Source organism: Sceloporus undulatus, chromosome 1 (assembly GCF_019175285.1).
Source record: "Sceloporus undulatus isolate JIND9_A2432 ecotype Alabama chromosome 1, SceUnd_v1.1, whole genome shotgun sequence".
In the NCBI taxonomy this organism is placed as follows: domain Eukaryota; kingdom Metazoa; phylum Chordata; class Lepidosauria; order Squamata; family Phrynosomatidae; genus Sceloporus; species Sceloporus undulatus.
The window spans coordinates 170552911-170575195 of record NC_056522.1 but is presented as its reverse complement, the minus strand read 5'-3'; the positions used below and the strand labels follow the sequence as shown (position 1 = coordinate 170575195).

The window sequence follows — 22285 nt, the reverse complement described above, 5'->3', positions numbered from 1 at the left end:
TTATTATTATCTCACATTGCTGTGGATGGCCTTCACTCTCCTCAGGTGTGTTGGGGGGAAAAGGAGATAGGAAGCTTTATCTCTGACATTCCATATGGTCCATACAGACAGGCCAAAATAGCTGCTTTGGGCCACTTTGGAAGTATGTTGTTTAAATGACACACACACAACATAAGAGGCCAGAAGCTGCACTCCAGTCCTTAGCTTCTTGCCTTTTAGGACTCATGCATCATTTAAACAGCATACCTCCAAAGTGACCCAAAGCAGTTTTACTTTGGCCTGTCTGTACAGGCTCATAGATTCACTTATCTCAGGATCCTAATTTTGAGAGTGCACACTTACCACATTTCCATCAGCTCCTTTGAGGCCATTGATTCCTGGCAAACCCTATAAATTATAGTAATAAACATAATGTTAATCAATTCATTCATCTTCTGCTCCTTTCTGAAATATGTTTTATTATGTATGAAACTATAAGAGAGAATAAGATTTAAAAGCCAAATTCAGTAACATTTCCATTTTCTTCCTACACATGAAGATTTAGACCACATCTTCCCACCCTACCCACTAGGTATACCTGTCCTATACTGACATCCCTGGATTTCTGTATGTGTGTGTGACATGAGAATAGACTGGACTCACTTGAAACCCAGTGTACATAAAACCAGATGTACTGGTTCAAATTCCCCAGACCCACATACAAACTGGAAACATCTGTCAGGTTTCATGAATATAAACATGAATACTGCTTAGGCATTAAACCCACACAAAGATGTTCTGGAGTAGTCTAAATGGAACAGACATGTCTGAAGCATGGGGCGAGAAGGTACAATCTTGCCACCCCACATGTGGGAATAAGTTAGGGAAAAGACATAATGGAATCTAGATTAAAACCAACACAGATATATATCTCCTGGCAAGGGACATAATACACCTGAACTGTGGTGGCATTTTCTATTCTCACTATGGAGATTACTGGATCTCATGGAATCTATCTGTCAGATTATCAGCAACTAAAACTAAATAGAAATTAAACAGCTGTATATTTGACTCCAATTTGGTTCACATTGGTTTTCAATGTGAAAGTGTGAATCTGGTGTCCTCTCTTTGTCTGAATGTGTGCCTTCAAGTCTCCTATCAATTTATGGCAACCCCATGAATTTCATGCAGTTTTCTTAGGCAAGAAAAACAGAAGAAAAATATATCAAATAATTAATAAGAAATAAATAATTTCTCCTTGGTTTTAATAATATACTTACTCTTGGTCCTGGAAAGCCTGTCACTCCATCTTCTCCCTTTTCTGAAATATATGGATAGAAACCCTATTTCCAATAAACAGAAACAAAAACTTAGATCTAATTTATTATCACAGTTAAATTTAGCATAACAGCATATGGCATGGAGATTATCTTGTGTATTCTTCTTGGGTATTGGGATGCATATTGAGAGTTTCCAATCTATGAGCCATTGTTTTGTTTTCCATACTTGCAAATATAGCAACTGTAATCTTTTCTGATTTTGTATCCAGGATTTTGCATTGAATTAAGAAGGAAATCTTTTTGGTTTAGGAATTATAAACAAAAGCAAAACTCTATTATGAAAGTTTAATAATGAACTCAGTTTATTTCTGTTGTAGTTCTATAATTCTGCACCATAATATTGCCAGTCAAGGCATTTTAAAAGTGGAAAACACTATCTAAGTATGGCATATGGCGACTCTGCCATTTCCTGTTATATCATTACAGATATTAAACACAGGAGTGATGGTAATTCATTTCTATGTACTTACCGGAATTCCAGGTTGTCCCCTTATTCCTTTTATTCCTTTCACACCCTAAAAATATATAAAAACAGAGCATTTAATGCGTGCATTTTTGTATTAATAATAAAAAGCACGTTTAGGATACAGCCTAGTCTTATACTACATTTATAACTGGACATGTAAAATTTTAGATGTAAGCTGGCTGCACTGATGTATCTTTAGAGACACTCTTGCTGACCCTGGAGACAAACCAGCATTGGCAGTCCACTGACATTTTTCCATTACCAGGGAATAGAAAAGAGGAGGTCAGAATTGAAAATTGGGAGAGAATCTTAAATTCATTTCGTTCTAAATTTCCTATATTTTTAGGCAGTAGATTAGATAACATCAGTGCACTGGTTCCAGTTTTGGACCTCTGCTTCTGCACTAGGCCATAGTCTGATCTGCACTGACAAAACTGAGTGCCGTGGCATGGCAGCAAAATTTTGTTTTGCATGGAGATGAAATTTTGAAAGCTGCAGGAAAAGACGTCCAGTTTGTTTAAACTGTATATCCAGGCTAAAACAAAATATGTGCAGAATGCCTTTAAAATAGAGGAAAATAGCACTTCCTGAAAGGTTCCAGAAGTGCAAGTATATCTAAAATAAGGAACACTTTCCTACATGCTTTGTTTTAGAGTGCTTCTGAAATTTGGTAGTGTACCTCCAATTTACTGGCAATGGTAGAAGCTGAAGAGTAAAAGGAAACGAGGTCCCATGTGCCCAAAAATGTTATTATCTTAAAAATGCCTTCCTTCTAATACTCAGAGTGTCCACTTTGTTGAGAATGTAGTGGGCAATTCCAGAAATTTCTGGCAACAGCCCCTGAATAAGGTCAGTTAGGGACAAGGCCGAAATGTGCTGGGCTTTTTAAGATAATAAATTTTTTGGACCATCAACAGCACGTGGGACCTTGTTTCCTTTTACACTTCTACTGTGAAATGGTAGGTGCTGCACGTTGACTGTGTTGACTTTTCCTAGCTGGAAAAGATCACATCACTCTCTTGGCTGTAGCCAAACTGATTTCTTTAATCAGTCATCCTTCTGTCAGCTAACATTTTATATGCATCTTGAGCTCACTGGAGACCAGTATCTTGTCAGGTTCGCTAGGCATTGTGTAATATGGTTATATGAGATTGGTTTTAGGAGGGCAAACGTTGTCCCCATCTTCAAAAAGGGAAAAAAAGAGGATCCCAACAATTATCATCCAGTTAGTCTGACATCAATACCAGGAAAGATTCTGGAGCAGATCATTAAACAGAGAATCTGTGAACATCTAGATGGCAATGCCATAATCACAAAAAGTTAACATGGGTTTCAGAGAAACAAGTCATATCTCTTTCTTTGATAAAATTACCAGCTTGGTAGATGAAGGGAATGCTGTGGATATAGTACATCTTGATTTCAGTAAGGCCTTTGACAGGGTTCCCCATGACATTCTTGCAAACAAGCTTGTAAAATGTCGGCTAGACAAGGCAACTGTTAAGTGGATTTGTAATTGGTTGACTGTCCGAACCCAAAGGGTGCTCAACAATGGCACCTTTTCATCCTGGAGAGAAGTAACAAGGCTCTGTCCTGGGCCCAGTACTGTTCAACATCTTTATCAATGACTTGGAGGAAAAAATTGGGGGAATACTTATCAAATTTGCAGATGACACCAAATTAGTAGGGATAGCTAATACTCCAGAGGACAGGATCAAAATTCAAAATGATCTGAATAGACTAGAAAGCTGGGCCACAGCTAACAGAATGAACTTCAACAGGGAGAAATGTAAGGTACTGCACTTAGGGCGAAAAAATGAAATGCACAAATATAGGATGGGGGACACCTGGCTCAAGGAGACAACATGTGAAAGGGATCTAGGAGTCCAAGTAGACCACAAGTTGAACATGAGTCAACAGTGCGATGCGGCAGCTAACAAGGCCAATGCGATTTTAGGCTGCATCAATAGAAGTATCGTATCTAGATCTAGGGAAGTAATAGTGCCACTATATTCTGCTCTGGTCAGGCCCCACCTGGAATATTGTGTCCAGTTCTGGGCACCACAATTCAAAAAGGACATTGAGAAACTGGAGCATGTCCAAAGGAGGGCGACTAAAATGGTGAAAGGTCTGGAAACCTTGCCCTATGAGGAACGACTCAGGGAGCTGGGGATGTTTAGCCTGGAGAAGAGAAGGTTAAGAGGTGATATAATAGCCCTGTTTAAATACTTGAAGGGATGTCATATTGAGGAGGGAGCAAGCTTGTTTTCTGCTGCTCTAGGACCCGGAGCAATGGATGCAAGCTGCAGGAAAAGAGATTCCACCTCAACATTAGGAGGAATTTCCTGACAGTAAGGGCTGTTCGACAGTGGAACACACTTCCTCGGAGTGTAGTGGAGTCTCCCTCCTTGGAGGTCTTCAAACGGAGGCTGGATGGCCATCTGTCGGCGATGCTTTGATCTGGATTTCCTGCATGGCAGGGGGTTGGACTGGATGGCCCTTGCGGTCTCTTCCAACTCTATGATTCTATGATTCTATGTCTTTTTGCCATCATAGACACAGTGCCCACAGGGTGGTATAGTGACCATAGGGACTGCATCCTATAGCCATCAGAATGAATGTGTGTGTGTGTGTGTGTGTGTGTATGTTTGTGCTCCTTGAGTTTATAGAGCACATGATCTAAAGATATATTTTGCATCACTTCACTTTACTGCCTGAAACAGAAGTTTTGTTGTTGGCTATGCAATGCAAATAGTAAAAGGTTTATAAGGGGAAAACAGCCAAGCCGCTTAAGAAATGTACAGGGGAGCACTTTTATAAAATAAGGAGATTATCATGCTGGCAAAAAAGATGGGAACATAGTGGTGTGCTCCCATCAGTATTGAGCGATAACACAATTATTATCACATGATGTCATGATTATCCTGCAATTATCCCGTGAATAAGGAATTCTAGTGCCACTTTTTATTCACGGAAAAAAATAAAAATAAAAAGCAGTGCTAGAATTCCTCTTTATTCAGGGGATAATCGCGACGTCACGCAATGTTGTGTGATAATTATTGCATTATTGTCCAACATTGACGTGAGCATACCATTATGCTCCCATCTGTTTTTGTCAGTGTGATAATCTCCTCAGAAACACCAAAACAAGTGATTTTCATGGTGAGCCACTTTTGGTAGTAACACTGTTCTGCAACAGACCTTAGATTCTTTTTTTAAAATTATTATGAATATTTTTATTGAGATTATATAGATGCATTAAAATGAAAAAAGAGGGGAAACCCCCACAAAGCAAGACATAAAGAATAAAGATTAAAGAACAAAGAGAAAGATGATTTCCATTCTTCCCGACTGTCTAACCATTTTGTATTATGGTAAAAAGAAAGGCGTCAGAATCTTGCCTAGGGTATGGTTTCATTACTAACTCATTAAACTGTTGTCCCCATTCTACCCTTGAGCAGATTGACCCCTTTTGTAGCTATCTACCATGGCGTTTCATCATGCTGGCCTGTGATTGACAAAGGGTAAGGAAAGTTTTGCCAGAATACTAGGAATATTGTTATTGTTGCTCCATTTTGTACCTTTCATGATTCATTTTATATCCTCGACTTAAATAAAATGTTGCAGTGAAATAAGTTAATCCCCCCCAAGTGTAGTAAAGCAGAGTTAATTTGAATCAATATGGTCAATCTTATGTTACTGCTATTGTTCCATTCCTTCCTCATGACTCTGGAATGATTTTGTGATTATTCAGTTGAAAATATGGTGCTGTTCAGTTCAATAGAATTATGGGGTTCAGTAAAAAATTGTATGGCTTCCAGAAGAAAGTTTAACTAAATGATTGTACTGTTTCATTTTCAACATGCAAACTATGGACACAAATATTCACTATTTTTGTGAAAAAAGAGCATGTAGGAATTTCTGAGTTAGTTTCTTTTCCCTGTGAAATGAATACTCGGTGTGATTTTCAGTCATATTTGTAATTACCTTGTATTCGTTTGAAATTACATCCGTTGAAATGACCAACTCTCTTGTTGATGGAAGCCCAGGGGGACCAGGTGGGCCAGGATCACCCTGCAGGACAGACAACCGCAGGGATAATGTCCAACAAGTTAAACACGGGCTTAGCAATAGCCAAACATATGGTTTGAATGCTCATGAGTGAACAATTTTAAGGGACAGTTTTTATATTATAGTAATTTTTATATTATATCATACTCATTTTTCATGCCTGGGAACCTGGGATGCTATAAATATATTTTCTCACTTAAATAGCTACTCTGGGAGGATCCAAGAAGCACTGGTATTGCAGTAAGGAAAGATATTTATTATTTAACATCCTGAATTCAGAAACTAAGCAGAGTCAGGCCAGTTTCATAACTGGCAAGCTTTCACCTGAGTATTAACTAGATTCAATCCTGTCTTCAGGATTTCAGGCAGGATTCTTTCCTAGCCCATTGCTGTCAGTCAGAGATAACAATATTTGGCCAGATGGACTGGATATAAGCAGCTCTCCAAATTCTTTTTTTTCCTCTGACACAAATTCAGTTAAAATATTTGTTTTTCAGAATCCCACAATTGCAATTCCCCACATCATGCATATCAGTGTGCATCATAGCCACAGACTGCAGCACTGTCTGCAAGGCTATGACCTTTGCCCAGACAGGTATATCACCATGAGGCCAGGTATTCTTTTTATAAGAGATTTTTTTGTTGTTGTTTTTACCAAGGGTTGGAAAGCTTTTCCTGAGATGTCCATTTTCCTTAACCGAAGTCAGTTTGGGATTGGGATGGCACTGTTACATCCCTGTAGGCTTTGTCCTTTACAATGTTCTCACTTTCTTCAGATCTGCTACTTTGGACTCAAGGGAGTGATCTCCAGGAGCTCAGTCTACTGAGCACATACCCCACCAGTTTTGCCTGAAAGGCAGACAGCCATATGCGTGGCACTCAGTTGCAATACAGACTAAAAACATGGGCAAGCTTTTACCTTCCTAGATGTTATTTTAATTATATTGTGATTTGGGATGTTTGCCTGAAAAATTCAACAAAAGAAGGGACTGAGTTCTTGCTTTCTTTGCCCTATTGCTAAACTTACACATATGCTTTTGTGTTTCACTTTTTTTACAAGCTATTCTGAGACATTTTATAACCGGTGCTGAGAAGCTTTGTCACTGGAGCCCTCCTTGTACTCAGGAACTGGTTTTACATGCCATGGCTACTTTCTCCCAACTACTGCTGCACTCAGCTAGAGTACTAAATGATGAAGAGACAGATACCCTTCAATGAATAATAAAATAATACACACTCATCTACTGAACCTGACTCAGATTCAGGAGTAGCAAGAGGACATGTATAACTAACATGGAATTCACTACTGCAAAATCTATGAATGGCCACTCAGCTAGATAGCATTAAAGGGAAAAAAAGATCAAATTAAACAGATGATAGATTTATCAAATCAGGTATGATGGCTAAATGGAAATAAATAAATTGAACCAATAAATAGAATTAAATATCAAGCAAGTGTCATGAACTTCATGCTTTTTTTCCTTGAGACTTTCTGAGGTACTTGGCCAGCCACAGCTTTTCTCCTAGTTAGTACTATGCCACTTAATCTATACTAGTCAAAATCAAAGAATAGTAACTTCAAGATGTATTTTTATATTCTGTTACAAATGGCAGTGGTAATATTTATTTTACCTTGTCACCCGTATCTCCATAAAAGCCAATACCCTTGTTGCCCTGAAAAGACATTGATTAACATTTATTTTAGACAGAGAAAATAATGTACCTAACGAAGTAACAGTCTAGGAATTGTGTCCCTTTTGCTAATATCACTAATGTAAATAGTCACATATATCTGCGGTTTGGTTGGTTTCCTATACTATTTTAAAAATCTGTTCTTAGAACAATAAAAGATAGAACAATAAATGCATGCTCATCAATAAATCTTAAATTGTCACAAAATCCCCTAATTAACACTTGTGTTACCTTCCACTTTCATCAACCTGTGTGAGCAAAGAACATTTTCTCTACTGATGATGATGATGATGATGATGGGCCACCTCCCTGGCCCAATTTAGAAAGGACCTAAAAACCTTTCTATTTCAGCTTGCATTCCCCGATTAAAGTCCAGTGGGCCTCCCTTCCTCTTCTGTGGCAAAGAGGACTGGCTAACGGGGGTTTTATTCTGTTTGTATGTAATTGTTTGTAACCCTGATGTATATGTTGTTTGATATTTTGCTGTCAACCGCCCTGATCTATGGAAGGGCAGTATAAAAATAAAAAAATTATTATTATTATTTATTTATTATTTTGAATTATGCCACATTATAGATATGCCCCATGGTCTAATTTCCACCAGGGGCATGGGTAGTCAATAGTGATACAAAATCACTGAAGGTGTTCATGCTCCTTGTAGGGAAATATATGACTGTTCAGGTACATAAGAGGATAGGCAGCCAAAGAACTACTAGTCTAAGCTACATTCTCAGCTCTCTTTTGGACAGCTCAGATTAAAGCGAACCAATTCTCCAGATGGTCATAAGAGGTTTAAGAGGGGTAGAGGCTGTCTTGTTTCTCTTCCTTCACTCTTTCTCTCAGTAGCTATAGTATTTCCAGCAAGAAGGGGTTTTCTACAGGGCTGACCAGATGCTGAATCATATTTTCAGGTGAATTGCTAAGAGTGGCTCTATGTCACCCTTGGAATTAGCGTCTACTGGGATTTTCCCAGTAGAATTAGACAGAACAGAGGAAAGTGGGTGGTGACTGGCCATCAATGTGCAGTTTTGTTTTGGGGCTGGCTAATATTGCCATTGTCAAGTAAATGTGCACAGAATTTTCACGGAACACAGTAAGTCAGGTTTCTGAGTTCTTAATTTTGGGGTGATTTTTAAGACCAGCATTTGCTTATGGGCAAATTTATTAGAATGATAGGTTCTTCAGAATCTTATTCTCGTCCTATTATGCACTGTTGTCAAAAGCACAGTCAATGGAACAGTAGCTATCAATGGTACATGCAACATTAAATACTTATTTCTATGAATCAGCACTGAGTGCTCACAGATTTTCTGCACATTACTACTGTATAAATGCTTATTCCATTGTGTCCCAATAGATAGGGATCAGGCAATGGTGCAAACTTTTCCTTTGGTGAAATGACTAACACCTCCTACATGTTTATGTTACATAGACTCAAGATCAAAGCAAAAATAAAAGAGAGACTTACTTGAGGTCCTGGAGGACCTGGTGCTCCTGGAGGCCCCTAAGGGGAAAAGATTCCAAAAATAGAGACCTTTTAGGCATGTTCCATGCAATTATATCTACAAATTAAATAATTTCATATTTAATATACTAAACATACCTAGCATATGTAGTTTTCTTAAAATAGGGTTTTAATATTATTTATAGAGCCTTACTGTCCTTTAAGTTTTCTTATTAGTTTTCAGTTAGCTAAAATGACTAGCATTTCCTAATTAAAAAGGTATAAAACTTGTAACAATTTAAAGTCCAGGGTACACACACTTCTGGATATTGCTGCTCTCTGCATTAATGTAATAACTCATCAGGGCAGATACAGAATAGAAGCACTTCCCCAGAAAACCCCATGACAGGTACTTTTTTTAGGGTCACCTAACATTATTTTAGGGCACATGACGACAACAATGATACTTACAGGAGGACCTGGGTTGCCAACCAGACCAAATGGACCTACAGGACCACGGGCACCAACAGGCCCCTAGAAGTTGAGAAAAAATATTTTTAAAAACACAAATCATAATCATTTTTAATATGACTGTTGTTGTTGTTGTTGTTGTTATTATTATTATTATTATTTAATTGCAATCTGCAGTTATTCTACTTACTGGGAAGCCCATCAAGCCTGGGTCACCAGGGTCTCCCTAAGGAAAGAAAGAAACAAAAACCACACTAAATCTAAACTATAAGTACAATTTTCTTTTAAAGGTTTTGTGGTCATATGTAAACGTTAACAGGGAATAAAAAAAATTTAAAGATCATATGTATGACAGTCAGAAATCAGAAGAATGGTCACTTACTATGAAAATTCCCTCTGCTCTGATGTGAAGATGGCAGCTAGAAGAATGAATATGTCCTAGTACAGCCCAGAAGAGAGTCAGCATGGGGCAGTAGTTTGGGCACTGGACTATTCTGGAGACCAGGATTTGAATCTGTGCATGATCTTTGAAATCCACTGGGTGACCGTGGGCAACTCACATTCTCTCAGCCTCAGAAGAAACCAGGGCAAGCCCCACTCCATAAATCTTGCCATGAAAGCTATGTGATAGCTTCACCTTAGGGTTGCCATAAGTCAGAACCGACTTGAAGGCAAACAACAACAACAACTGCCAAGAAAGGCAAGGATTGCATGGTCATATCTTTGCTTGTTAGCAGTAATCCTCATTTTCTTCCCCAGCTTCATTTATGACTGTCCTAAGGCAGAAAAATCTCAAAGTGCACAGTACAGGAAGAGGTGTAGACATGAAAAACAAAGGGCAGCACAGTGCCAGCAATCACTTCCCTTTCTCAGGAAGAACAAGATTGCACTGAACTAATGCATGGGTGAGGGGAGGCAGAATATGGATTTTTGAACACTATGGCTCAACCTGCTCTGCTAGGCCACAGTTTAGATGCCACCTTCACAACAGGCCAGAAGGACTCTTCATAATAAAATATCAATGGTCCTTTCCCTGTATTCTGTGAATTATGGCATCCAGAAGAATGGCATGTGCAGAAGCTAATCTGCTTTTAAAATGCACCAGTAGATCAACCGGCTGAGTTTATGTGTAAGACTAATTGCTAGCCTCACACAAAGGTTCTGCTCCACACAGAAGCTGAAGTGTCCATTTTCATTACTCTTACAAATGTACATGGCTCATGCAGCTGCTTTACAAAACTCAGCTAGAAGAGCTTTAGTGCTAAATGATGCCAGGCGACTGCTGCTCCAATGGAGTATGCGCTAACCTGAGCTGGGTTGGAGAGCTTGAGAACATCATAGGTAATGGAGATACACAACCTGAGCTACAAAGGTCTAGGGTACTTTGCTTCTAATGTGTCTAAGATGGAAAGAGAAGAAGAGAGCCTCTGAGCATTTTAAGTCCTCTGTGTAGCTGAGGAGAAATTTTTATTGTTCTATACATGGCCCATATGTGTCATATTCTCCATGATTGATGGGAGGGCCTAGGGAAAAGATGAAATCTTGTGTCCCGAGAATAAAAGTATTTTGTTGTTGTTGTTGTTGTGTGCCTTCAATGTGTTTCCAACTTATGGTGACCCTATCACAAGGTTTTATTAGGAAAAAAAATTCAGAGGAGGTTTGTTGCCTTCCTCTGAAGCTGAGAGAATGTGGCTTTCAACTCAGCCAGTTGATCTACTGGTGCATTGGGTTTCTGTGGCCAAGTGGGGATTTGAACCTTGTTCTCCAGAGTTGTAGTTCAATGATCAGCCCATTACACCACACTGGCTCTCTAAATGTACTTTGAGGATAAAGGAAAAGTTCAGTTGGAAGATTGACTGATGTTTGTCTACAAATTGTATTTGTTTTGAAACAGGCATCTTCTTTCTTTGGGAGTAGGAAAAGGAATAGCTGTTTGACTCTCACTTATAGTCAGATTTTATATCTCTAGTAACTGATGAAGGCTTCCAAATGAAAAATGCTACTGGCTTTGAGGATAATAGCTGAATGGCAGTCATTGTCTTTGGGTAGCTGAAGGAGGCATGGGTAGTTAGCTGCACTACTAGGCCCTGTGAGAGAGACCTGAACAACAGAAACCATACTTCTCCTGGAGCCAGTTAGAGGAGCTTGGAGATCTTCAGGCATCAAGGTCAGTAGTTATTGGGATCCCTGTTTTATGTTCCAAACCATTTGTCTTAAGGACTCTAGCAATCAATGGATTTGGAAGAACAACTTAAATAGAAACAATTAGATTACTTTTTGTCCTCTCTTGCAGGTGTGGAAACATAGTTTTTTTTAAAAATTGTTTCTTGGTTTCTACTAATACATCCTCTATAAATGCTTTGCCAAATAGATGGGCTCACTAGAAGGAGAGAGACAGCAAACTGCCCCATGAAAAGTCACCTACATTGTAGTGTCTAAGCCTGAGTGATTTGTGGGCAAGAGCAGAAGAGGACATAGCCTCTTGGTGTCAGAAATCCCCTTCATTCATTTATTCATTTGGGGTTCTGTCATGATGAGGTAAAGAGTTTAGGTTAAGTCATTTAAGTTAGTAATTGGTTACATGCACATTGATGATATGTACATACAATCTTTACTTTGTTGTATGATGTGTTGGAATGTTTGAAGGTGGCATCTTAGGAGTGGCAGACTGTTTAAAGCTGCTGATCATATCTAGTTGTGAACATATATATATATATATATATATAATCTCATATATAATATAAATCTTAGGGTGTGTTAGCAATATATGTATGTATTAATTAAAGGTATGTATCTGTAGGACTCAATTGGAACAGCATTATGGGAAATGCCCATCTGCGGCCATGATCTGTAATCGGATGTGTCACGTAAGCAGAACACAGGCTAGCAGGGCAAAGAATCCTTCACACTCTGAGAAAGATTTATGACTGGGAGAGGTTCCACAGATACAAGTCATCAATTAAGGCATCAATAGCTTTCCCAGGGCAGAGGATGTCTGGAGACCAAATGATGCCCGCATTGGGTTGCTTTATAGGGCTTCAACCTCCGCTGAAGGGGGGTGAAGGGAAAAAAAAGGGGGGTGTCAGTGGTCGGTTTAAATTAAGGCTTCCCCTTTGAGTGCCTCAGATTCTGCAAAGATGTGGTCCAAGGTGCTTCTACCTTATTCTTTATAATAAACTTCTTGTTTTACATTAAGTTGTTGTGGATTTTTAGTCAGAGCAATCCCAAGTCTCACACTTGGATGGCATCAGACAGGAAAATGAAGAAGTCAGAAAGTTTTACCAACCTCTAATATAGGGTGGGGAACCAGCTTGGTGTAGTGGTTTGAGCACTGCACTATGACTCTGGAGACCAAGGTTCAATTTCCCACTCGGCCATAGAAACCACTGACTGACATTGGGCAAGTCACACACTCTCAGCCCCAAAAAACTCTATGATAGGTTTTCCTTAGGGTTGCCATAAGTCAGAAATGGCTTGAAGGCGCACAACAACAATAGAGAGCTTGTTTAGGTTCTTATTGCTAAAAATATCCTCTTCCCATAGAATGGAGGCACAAGTAACTTCTGAAGAGATGGCGGAGGCTCTTATGGCTAGGTCAGGGTCATCACAGCCTTTTTTCTGTACTGTATCAGATCATATTTCACTCTGATTTCTAAGAGGAGCATCACCTTCTTCAGATGTGACTGCTTCAGGAGGGAAGACAGCCACTGGGTCATAGAATCATAGAATTGGACGAGACTACAAGGGCCATCCAGTCCAACCCCCAGCCATGAAATCACAATCAAAGCACTTTTGACCGATGGCCATCCAGCCTTTGTTTAAAAACCTACAAAGAAGGAGACTCCACTATGCTGCAGCAACATATTCCACTGTCAAACAGCTCTTACTATCAAGATGTTCTTTCTAATGTTTAGGTGGAATTTATTTTCATCTAGTGAAAGATACTAACAAGTCTCCCATGGTTACTGAGGAAGAGAATGGGAGGGAGGTCCATTTCAAACTGATGTATGTGATGAAGTTTGGCAGAGAAAGGATCTCCCTGATGTCCTTTGCTTCTGTAAAAACAGTACCCATGGATGTAGGGTTAGGAAGTAGTGTTGCTACAATGAAAACTGGAGAGGGCTCCTATACCTTTAATTGTTGTGAGAAAAGGAACTTTCAAAAGGTGTTGTTTGTCACACAGCCAGCTAACAAGCTACATCTGCTGAAGCTTCCTCTTCTATACAATCATTAAAAGAACAGGAGCCCTCTCCAGTTGTCACTCTGGCAACCCTAAGTATTCAGTGAACTAGGGTGCAAATTTAGATAAGAACAGTTTTAGGGAACAGTGGAAGAAAATCCTCACTACTGAAAACTTTGGTATGGAGAAACCTTGTCCCCGGATTTGATCACCTCCTTTTGTGCTGTCAGATGCTTTGGGGGGTCAATACCCTAAAGGCACCAGATCCTGTCTGATCTTGGAAGCTAAGCAGGGTCAGCTCTGGTTAATACTTGGGATGGGAGGCTCCAATGAATATCATGTGCTATATATATATCAGAAGAAACTGGCAAAAAAACTGGCTATATATCAGAAGAAACTGGCAAAATCATCTCTAAGTATTCTTTGCCTAAGAAAACCCTATGTAATTCATGAGTTGTCATAAGTTGACAGGTGACTTGAAGGCACAGATACACACAAGGCAAAGGAAAGCAAGAAGAGTGGTATTCAGCGGCCTGGGAAGCAAATGGCCTATCTGACTGCATTTGCCCTTTTATCTACTGCTGTATCTAAGGGGGAAGGGAAATCCCCTACAAATTCATTTGAGGAACAAGGGCTGGGACTGAGAAACAAAATATGCTTGTGGATAGATATTTTATTTTTAAGGAACCCTGGTGGCGCAGTGGTTAAATGCCTGTACTGCAGCCATTCACTCAAAACCACAAGGTTGCGAGTTCAAGACCAGCAAAAGGGCCCAAGCTCGACTCAGGCTTGCATCCTTCCGAGGTCGCTAAAATGAGTACCCAGACTGTTGGGGGCAAATTAGCTTGGGATGGGAGGCTCCAATGAATATCATGTGCTATATATATATATCAGAAGAAATGTAATTCATGAGTTGTCATACGTTGAAGGCACATAACACACAAAGCAAGGAGTGAGGGGTCCCTCTGATGGTCAGATGAGATACTGCTGTGATTAGAAAGAAATATTTCTGTTTTCTAGTATAAAACAGAGGAAACAACTGGAACGGGGCCCATTACTTTGCAGATTATCAAGCAAAGCATTAGTCCCTGGTATTTGCTCAGTGCTGGATTACTGTGTAACTCTGATGGCTGGTGCACTTGGAGAAATTGCAAGGCACACTTTGCCTGATCTAGCTGGAAGAGACCATCAGAGTTGGAAAAGACCAAAAGACCATCCAGTCCAAAGCCATAAAAAATGCCATGCTATTTTTTCTTCTCAGTTTTTGAAGACTTTGGTCATAGTCAATGCCATGAAGTAGCAGGAAGAAATAAAAGCCAGGAGAAAATGAAAGACCAGAAATTCCCTTTTGAAAGAGAAAAAATAAAGAGAGAAAAGATGCTGAGCAGGAGACAAGGAGTCAGCTTTAAGAGAAGAGAGTTTTGTCCCAGGTTTGGAGTGAAGGAAACAGGGAAGGCACCCAGATGTCTGCCTTCTCTAGGTGGTATTAGGACTCAACCCACAATTTTGTATGCCTTAATTCACATCAGAGAGGGAAAAACAAAACCAGTCCAATGGTGTACCTAAGTACTCATTTCAGATACATAAAAGGTAAATATAGCTTATATATTTACACAGAGCATATGAAAGATGCATGGGAAAGCCCCTGAAAAACACTTACTGTATATACTCATGTATAAGTCTATTTTAGTCAAAAAATTGACCCAAAAATCCCAGGTCGACTTATCCATGGGTCAAATGTAAATATTATACTTTAACTCTTATTAAAAAGGGAACGATCCCCTGGTATATGGCAAGAGTGCAATCTGTCCTAAAAGCACTGACCTCCCTCTACTCTCTCTTCCATCCAGCCTTTAGTATGAGTTAAAACAGTTATGCTTGCCATAATTTTGCAGGTTCTTTGGCATTATTTTCCTTTCTTCATCATTTAGATCCTTTGCTACATGCCCCTAAGTTTTACCCTCGACTTATCCAAGGGTCATATCAAAATCCATAATTTTACCTCCAAAACTTGACCTCGACTTATACATGAGGTCATAGTTGAGTATATATGGTATCCTTGAAGAAAAAGATACATATTTCTAAATGAAAGCTAAAAATTTACACTGACTTTTTTATTTGCCAGGGATGGAGATATGTAAATATTATCTTAATAAATGAGGTGCTGGATGTTTTTCAACATAGCCAGAGTCAGTCTACAATTGGTAATATGATGAACGAGGCAGAGAATTTTACTCCTGAAAATTAAAGTTAAGAACCCAACTTGACAATGCTAATCTTCTCACATAACTGGGAGCATCTGAGGCACTCTAAACCTTTGCAGAAAGACACAGAAAAAAATCCCATTAATTTCAATATATCATGAGTTCATAATTGTTGCATAAACTTACCAGGAATTGTCTAGCTAATTCTGGAGTCAGTACAAAAGGCTCCCCCTTCTGACCTTTGGGTCCTTGCATTCCCTATATTGGTTGAAGACAAAACAAACAAACAAACCCTTTAGTTCATATGTCCATAAGGACTTGGGCAGCGCAAGGTTTTTATGGAGCCATTTCAGGAAAACTCTGCATAGATATGTGAGCACCACTAACTCTCTTTCCATCCAGGAATCCATGGAAGAGAAATTCTTCTCAACATCAGCATAGCATGGCAGAACAATCTTCCAAAATTCTGGTGCCCCTCAGCATAAAGAGAAAATTGTTACAACATTTAACAGCAAAGAAGAGGCAAATAATTGGATTTGTTACTCATACTGAAGCCACATTTCATACAAATTCCTGTTCTGAATTAGCATTTTTAAAAGTCTTGTTTAATTTTAAAAAATATTAGGAAATCCCACAATGGTTTGTCGGAGTGTTTTCACATCTGCTTTTCAGGCACAGGGCAGGAAGGAAGAAGACTCAACTTTCATTAACTTTTAGGTTTCTCTCCCTTAGTAAGAGCGAGAACCCATAGTATCTGTAGCTACTCCATAGCTACTCTCTCTCTTCTAAACTGCACACCCTTAGATATCTATGCCAAGTTTTAGGTATCTAGGGGGGTGTTCCCACTTGGCAGATAAAACGGCTTATATTGGTGCAATTCTGATTCGGATTATGTTCTGGGAATAATTTGAATTTTTTCCCTCGTTTCCATTACCAAAAAGGGGCAAATTACCTCGATTCATTTAGACTCTGTTTTCGTTCCCATTTATTTTAAATCGCTATATTTTAAAGCGGATTAACTTGCTCCCCGTTCCCATTTGTGTCCACAAGCTGTCAATCAAGCACCTAGGCTTCAGACGTCACAAGTCTAGGGTTTTTTTTTATTTTTAGGGCAGCCAACAAAAATTGGCTGCATCCAAGGCTCTTCTGTTGTGTCTCCCCAGACTAGAAGGAGGCTTGGCAAATCGCATCAAGGAGGAGAAGGCAGCGGGCTTCATTATTGGGGAGAAAATCTTTGGGGAAGAGAGAAGATAAGGCTCGATCCTCCCCTCAGATCCCTGGGCGTCCAGGCTCTCCTTTCCCCCAAAATCGCTTTGCCGCCCCCATTGCTCCCTGGGCTATCTGGGGGGTGATCAAGCAGGCATGTCCTGCAAAGCCCATCTCATAGTTCCTCTGGAAGGAGCCTCCTTTCCCCAAAATCGCTTTGCCTCCCCCATTGCTCCCTGGGCTATCTAGGGGGCGATCAAGCAGGGATGTCCTGCAAAGCCCATCCCATAGTTCCTCTGGAAGGAGCCTCCTTTCCCCAAAATCGCTTTGCCTCCCCCATTGCTCCTTGGGCTGTCTGGGGGGCGATCAAGCAGGCATGTTTTGCAAAGCCCATCAGGGGCTCAGGCAGAGGCGAAAAAAGAAAAGTTTACAATGGAGTTCAATGGCTCTTCTCATACATTGGTCTATGAATGTGGAGCAGAGGGGAGGTTGCAATCCACCAGGGGAAAGTCTATGCGAATTGAAGGAAATGGTGCTGGCGATGCAGAAAGAGAATAAAGAGGGTGACACCCCCAGGCCAGCCCCTTGAGCGCTGCTCCTCCCATCTCCAGCTTCCTGCATCGGACACCCTTGTCGTTCCCATTCGGATACAGCAAATCATACCCTGCTTTCAAAAATAACCCGCTTTATAACCTACTATTTTTTAAAACCAGTTTATAGGCGTCTAATTCAAATTATACAATATAATTCGATTTTGAATCAAATCGCAGTGGAAACGATTCCGGGGCATTGAGGAACTAATTCGGGCATCAGTGGGAATGACACCTCTTGATTCGCTTCATGATCCGCTTTATAGGCAAGTGGGAACACCCTCTAGGTCTTATGATCTGGGAGCTACGATGATGAAAGACAAAGATATGCACAATACTCTTTCATTATGACAGATGATGATACAGAACAGTGGATATGGCAGATGTACAAGGAAATGTTGTTCTTGTTCCTTTTGCTCCACAGAAATAATAACAATCTGCATGTGGCCAAAAACAGGGACTGCACAAGATGAGGGAGAACTTTGTGTTAGTTTAATATTCTTGGTGTACCAGACGAGTGACAGTGAATCAGAGCTTCTGGTAAATTATCCCACAGCTTTGGGTCACAGACAGTTCTTGCAAGTCTTTGATGCATAAGCCTATATGGCAAATTAGCCAAAATGCTGTGCTAGGTTTACTTCCATATGGGAAAATCTATTTATTCCTGGGAACCCAATCATGATTCACTGGAGAGGAACAATAGGGTTACATTGACAAAATGTTTTATTACATTTTATTATCTAATCAATGTGAACAACTTACAAAGAAACCAGGCAAGCCTCCAGGTCCCTGGCTTCCCTGCTGACCCAGATCCCCTGTGGTCCCATTGCAGCCATTATGGCCTGGTTTCCCTCTCGATCCTGCTTGACCTGGATGGCCCTGTGGGGGAAAAGATAAATAAATACAAGCATGTTCATCTGACCATCTGTTTCTGGTTTCTTATTCCTAGTCTTCATACAGCCCTTAAATGTTCTCATTGTTACCCCAAGCAAGAACTTCATGAGAAAAAGCAGAGAGAAAAGTAATTCTTAATTCTATTGGTGTACTACAAACCAGATGCCGCAGAGAAAATGGGGAAAAAATCAGTAGAAGGGGAAACCTGGACATAATCCCAAGAAACAGAACAGAGGAGAAAAAAAGGAGAGAGGAAACTCATGATAGCTTGGTCTTTCTTTTGTTCAAAGAACTACTTAGATCCAATTTAAATGTGACACCATAAGAAGAATCCATGCAATACTGTACACATACTTTAAACCAGAAAATGCTGCCTAGTGTTGGTAAATTAAGGATCTACAGCTGAGGCAGACCCTGTGCTGGACTGCTAACATGATATGCTCTGTGGCAGATGGCCCAGTATACACTACATGTTCTGTATGTGCTACATCACATGTCTCTACTCATTTTGCCTGCCTAGGATCATGCTAAAAATTTTAATATTGTGAATCTCTAAATATTCATAAATTACTCTTTTTTTACTGGGATTGCATAATTATTCTAAAATACTATGGGATAGCAGAAGGTTTTAAATATTAGAAATACCTCCCAATACTGCCCAAATGTTTTAGGAAGGTGTGTGTGTGTGTGTGTGTGTGTTTTGCAGGGGCGTGAGGGGAGGATGATAGACACCCACAGATACAAAATGAATATCATCCAAAAGTAAATTACAGCACTGTTTCCACTGTGCATTGCAAAGTATGCAAAGTCAAATGCACCAGAGATTAAGTCCAAATCATAAGAGGGTGCCACTCTTGTGTGCATGCAGATCTCATCCTGCAGGCACCTTGGTGTGGTATGCCTCTGCTCTACAGAACTGGAAAAAATGAGTAAATAAATGGGGGAAGCAGGCGGTAACACAGACCTGACACTGTCCCATCACAATAGATCCCTACTCCTGCTGCTACATAGCAGCCACTTACACTTTAAAAGCTAACTGAAAAAGAGAAACAGTCCAGAATTCTATTTGTTTGTATTGCATTTATACCTCTGTGATCTCTACAGATGTTACACCTGATCTATTGAAGAATAAATGGAAACAGGATAAATGGACAAGGGAAGATATAAGCTACTATCAGATAGGCTTTTACAGACATGTAGTCATAGAGACTGGCACTACTGATAAACAGTCTCCCCTTGGCTCAACTCAAATCTGTAGATAATGAAGGCTAAGCAGCAAAAGGTGTATAGTTTTCCTTCCCTGCTTCAGTTCACACTCATGTCTCAATTATTACAGCAGCTGCTTCACATTACAGACCAGCAGGCATGAAAGAAGGGACTTCTACATATAGTTGCATCTTTTATATCTTTAAATAGATTCCTCCCAGAAAAAGTCTCCCCAGTGGGGGCTAGACAAACAGAAACACTCTGCTCACAGGAAATGAGGGTCTAATATTTATTGCTAGTATCGTGATCTAGACAGCCAGCAGGGTATAATGGTTTGGGTCTTGGATTAGGACTCTGGAGACAAAGATTTGAATCCCTGCTCAGCCATGGAAACCCACTGGGTGACATTAGGCAAGTCACACCTTCAGAGCCTCCCTCTGAACAAATACAATATTGCCAAGAAAATCCTGTGATAAGTTTGCCTTGGGGTCACCATAATGTGAAGGCACACAACAAGATGTATAGTGATCAGGTTCTTCCATACATGTAAACCACAAATGATAATACACCACAAAGTAGTTGAGTGAAAAAACATAAGAAATCTGACTATAACTACATTGATGTCTATTTCACTGTATAATTGGAAGCAACTGGACACGGTTTTCCAGACCATGAGTGTATCTGAGTGACACAATTATAAAACTCTGACACCACCTTAATCATCATTGCTCCATCCTATGAAATCCTGAGATTTGTAGTCTGGTGATAGACTGATCATATATACCATTTTAAATGGGATAGTACCGTGTCCCATTCCCCTCCCACCCCCAATATTTCCAGGCCATTTAATTGTTTTACTACAAATGTCAATTTTGTCCCGTTTTCAAGAAAAATGCTCTGTTATGTTGCAGAAATGTTTTGAAGTTCCCTGTTTGAAAGTGTGGTTGTCAAAAAAATAATAATTGTGTTGTGGAGTGTGAGATGTTTTATGATAAGTTGTTGAAAGACTGAAATTTGCTGCATAAAATTACTTCATCTGAGAAATATTCATGGTATGATTGTGGTGAAATTCTGTCCCTCTCTATGTCTGCCTAAATTTTTGTATGAGTTCGGCCACTGCAGAATAATTGTTAGCTGAATATGTTCATGTAATAAAACTTTTGTTATCATCTTACTTTTTCATGAATACAGAATATTACATAACCCCATCCCACTTTTCCTGTCCCAAGGTCCACATTTTCTCTCTCTCAAAAAAAGGAAATATGATCAGCCTATTTGATGAGGAACTTGGAATTTTCTACTACAGAACTCCAGCGTACTGCCCTGAACTGAATCACAGCAGAGACCTCTAAATACCCCATGAAACTACAGATCCCAGGATTTCACAGGATGTAGTCATGACAGGCAAAGTGATATCAAAACAATACAAGTTTCTAGCACAGACTTATTCCATGGGAAGTTAGGACCTTTGTGATTATCACACACAGCATTGTAAGTAGCAGTCTTTCTTCTTCCATGCTTTCATGGGAAAGAGTTGATATTGTATATTGTAGTTTTCTGTGTGTTTTTCGGGCTATGTGGCCATGTTCTAGAAGAGTTTCTTCCTGATGTTTCACCAACATCTGTGGCTGACATCTTCAGAAGATGTCAGCCACAGATGCTGGCAAAATGTCAGGAATAAACTCTTCTAGAACATGGCCACATAGCCCGAAAAACACACAGAAAACTATGCATGCCGGCCATGAAAGCCTTCGACTTCACAGTTTATATTATATTTGATGTGTCTGCACATTATAATATCTTCATATGATCTCATATTATGATGGCACTCAACAAATCCATGAAAATTATGCAGCTCTTTGCACATGTAAAACTAACAGAGGGAAAGGGATTTTAATGGGAGAGAAAAGGGTTCCCTGGCTTTAGTTCTAAAAATAAAGCAGATAGAGAGTGTGGGTGAATGGGACAAATATGAACGATATTTGAAACTTTTTGTATTTATGCATGTGGGTGGTAGAAAACAGCATGGTGTCAAAGGACACTGCAAAGGAAGAGAGTTCTGGGAAATCTGCCTGGGGATTTCTGTGAAAGAGTCTAGAAGTAAACGTTCTTTTGCTGCTTATGTGATAACTGCATTCCACAGCATATCTTAATGTCTGGGGAAAAAAACATCAGTGCTTTCACACTCATTTATATCATGGTTCTCATGTTCAGAATTTGGTAGAGAGTGGATTCAGTTTTTCAACATTTGGGAAACATTATTGGCATTTTAAAATCAAAGCGAAAAGATTTAAATTAACAAAAGGCAAATGTACAAAACGTTAGTTCTTATTTCCTAGAATAGTTTGTTCATCTGTTTTGTCTTAGGACTTTATCACATGCAGAAAATCGGGGGTTTAAAAAGTCATTTTCTCGGGAAATTCATGTGATTGCAGTGAAGATTTTCACAAACATTGCAATCAAAGAGGACTTATCTTCAGCAACAAATCATTCATGGGGAAATCCCGTGAATGATTTGTTGCTGGTTATTCCATGGTTATTCCTG

At 39.6% G+C, this 22285-nt stretch overlaps 1 protein-coding gene across 1 annotated transcript in view; it reads right to left on the bottom strand.

Annotated features, from left to right (window-relative positions):
* COL4A2 (collagen type IV alpha 2 chain) overlaps nt 1-22285 on the bottom strand; it is a 225032-nt gene that overhangs the window by 94395 nt on the left and 108352 nt on the right. The window contains 10 exon segments of the mRNA XM_042445762.1: nt 343-387; nt 1260-1322; nt 1790-1834; nt 5770-5856; nt 7486-7527; nt 9014-9049; nt 9461-9523; nt 9651-9686; nt 16031-16102; nt 18403-18519. Of these exon segments, the coding sequence (XP_042301696.1) occupies nt 343-387; nt 1260-1322; nt 1790-1834; nt 5770-5856; nt 7486-7527; nt 9014-9049; nt 9461-9523; nt 9651-9686; nt 16031-16102; nt 18403-18519 (606 nt within the window).